The sequence below is a fragment of the Saccostrea cucullata genome, unplaced genomic scaffold, assembly GCF_032062105.1.
Source record: "Saccostrea cucullata isolate Sc308-1 unplaced genomic scaffold, CSIRO_AGI_Scuc_v1 ctg9701, whole genome shotgun sequence".
NCBI classification, from domain to species: Eukaryota; Metazoa; Mollusca; class Bivalvia; order Ostreida; family Ostreidae; genus Saccostrea; species Saccostrea cuccullata.
Window position 1 is genome coordinate 2966 of NW_026925027.1, and position 2353 is coordinate 5318.

Here is a 2353-nt window from a genome sequence, read left to right on the forward strand (position 1 = left end):
ACTTAAAAACCTTGACTATAACTTTTGAATGGTAAGGACTAGGGCTTTCATACTTCAAATATGTAATCCTTATGAGAAGACTTTACATTGGATACCAAGAACTTTAACCCTTTGACCTTGACCTTGGGTTCAGTGAATAAATGACATATGATAGGGTGTTCATATTACACACAATACGTCATGAAAAAAATGACATCTCACCCACAATGGCACTGAAAGCGGGGGACCACAATTCCTTGAATTTGCTTGTTTCATTTGTCATTTGATTGTATAATTCATCCATGTGAGACAGTATTGCGATTGAGTGTTAAAACAGCCTCAAAAAAATTTAAAATTCCTAAATAATTGAAAAAAAGTCAAGGAAAGTAGGTAAATCAGTGGGATTTATAGTAAGACATAGTACAGAGACTTATCTTCTCTACTAACATTTTATTTGCACTTGGTATTAAATTGGTGTGAAAAAGCAGAGAGAAATATTTGTGAGACAGAACCTTACTCTATTTTTGTTTCAGAATAATCAATTTGGTTTAAATTTACAAGTTTCAGTGTTGACAGGTTTTGCGTTCTGGAGGTTGTGTTGAGTGTCATCTTTGTGTTGATCATCTTTGTGTTTCAGGATTCATCAAACTCATTATTTCATACCCCATCATTATTATAGATGTAGATTTAAGATTTATTAGTGTAGTTATTTAGAGCAAGATTTAGAGAATTTAGGCTCGATCTTTATCTAGAGAATTACAGGATTCGTGGAAAGTTATACTGATACTTGAAGTGTAAGTGACAAAGTTAGAAAAATGTAGTGGTATTGATCATTAGTTTGAGATATAACTTTGTAGATTATTTTTTTACAGGGTTTATTACATTGAACTTGATTGTATAATCTATGAAGATCTGCTTTACTTTTCTAGTCACAACAGTGTTTATTATAACAATGGCTACAGGTGGAGAGAAAGCATCAGATCATGAGTCCTGGGAAGAAGAGATTGAAAAGGGCGAAAAAGATCAAGAAAAGCTCATACATGATGTAGGTAAGATTGACCCAAAATATAAAGTCATCACAAAGGAAGAGTATGAGTATTTAATGGCTATGAAGGCCAGTACACCTCTGACAGGTCCAGGAAAAGGTTTTCCATTTCCAAGTTCTCCAATACCAGGTAAATTTCAACCTGCATTAAACCCCTCATTCAATATGTCAACTTTGCAGAGTAATTTCAATACGACTCCAAAGCTTCCGACATTTAGTGGCAGTGAGGAACTTCAAAAAGGGGAAGTGACCTATGAAGTCTGGAGTTTCGAGGTAAGGTGCCTTAGAAATTCACAGGTGTTGCCTGATGCTGTATTACTTCAGACAATTAGAAATTCCCTCAAGGGAACTGCAAGGTCAATGCTGATTTCACTCGGTGAATCAGCTACAACGAGTCAAATTTTGGAGAAATTAGAAGGGTTTTATGGAATGGTAAGTAGTAGTGAAACTTTAATGCAACAGTTCTATAATGACTGTCAGAAAGAGAATGAGAGTATTGTGGCTTATGGTTCTAGGTTAGAATCTACACTATGTAAGGCAATCAAACAGGGTCACATAGATGACATTGCAAAAGATACAATGCTATGTAGTAAATTTTGGACTGGATTGAGAAGTAAGTCATTAAGAAATTCTACTAGATATATCTACGCAAATATAACAGAATTTCAGGTTTTGCTCAGAGAAATCAGGAAAGTAGAGCAAGAAGAGATCAACATGGAGACTGTGAACAAAGATGCCAAGTCTGCAGCTCTCCATAGCAGATCAACAGAAGCTAGCAGAGATACAACAAATCAAGAACTTCTCAAAGCGATTAAAGGTATTGAGAGAAGACTGGAAAACTTGGAAAAGAAACAAGGTAATGTAAACAATTTTCAGTTTGTGGGGAGAGGAAGGTCCTCACAAAGAGGATTTTACAGAGGCCAAAGTAGAGGTAGAGGTTGGTCTAACAGGGGTAAGTACACAGATCAATCAAATCAAGGTTACCCAAAAGAGTAATCTCTTCTGTTGTGGGGCGAACGGAAGAGAGTACTGATTTATGCCCTAAAGAGTTACAGGATAGGATGATAGGTCCAACAAATGAAGCATATGTCAAAATTTGTGGGAAAAAGGTTTCAAGTCTGATAGATAGTGGTTCGATGGTTACAACCATTTCAGAGTCATTTTATAATTCTCTGGAGAACAAACCAAGTCTACATGAAATATCTGAATTTAAATTAGATGTTTATGGTGCAAATGGGGACAGTTTGCCCTATTTGGGTTATGTAGAAGCAGAAATTGAAGTTCCATTCATGCAAGAACCATTATTTATTCCAGCGTTAATAACTCGGG

The 2353-nt window shown here is 35.7% G+C and overlaps 1 protein-coding gene across 1 annotated transcript; it reads left to right on the plus strand.

Annotated features, from left to right (window-relative positions):
• The first annotated feature begins 397 nt into the window (after positions 1 to 397).
• LOC134267845 (uncharacterized) lies at positions 398 to 2128 on the plus strand. The gene has a single exon (XM_062750058.1). The coding sequence runs from the start codon at positions 884 to 886 to the stop codon at positions 2018 to 2020; it is 1137 nt and encodes a 378-aa protein (XP_062606042.1). The 5' UTR covers positions 398 to 883; the 3' UTR covers positions 2021 to 2128.
• Positions 2129 to 2353: the final 225 nt, after the last annotated feature.

Excerpts from the sequence above, each read along its gene's own strand:
- LOC134267845 (XM_062750058.1), top strand. The coding sequence starts at position 884 with ATGAAGATCTGCTTTACTTTTCTAGTCACAACAGTGTTTATTATAACA.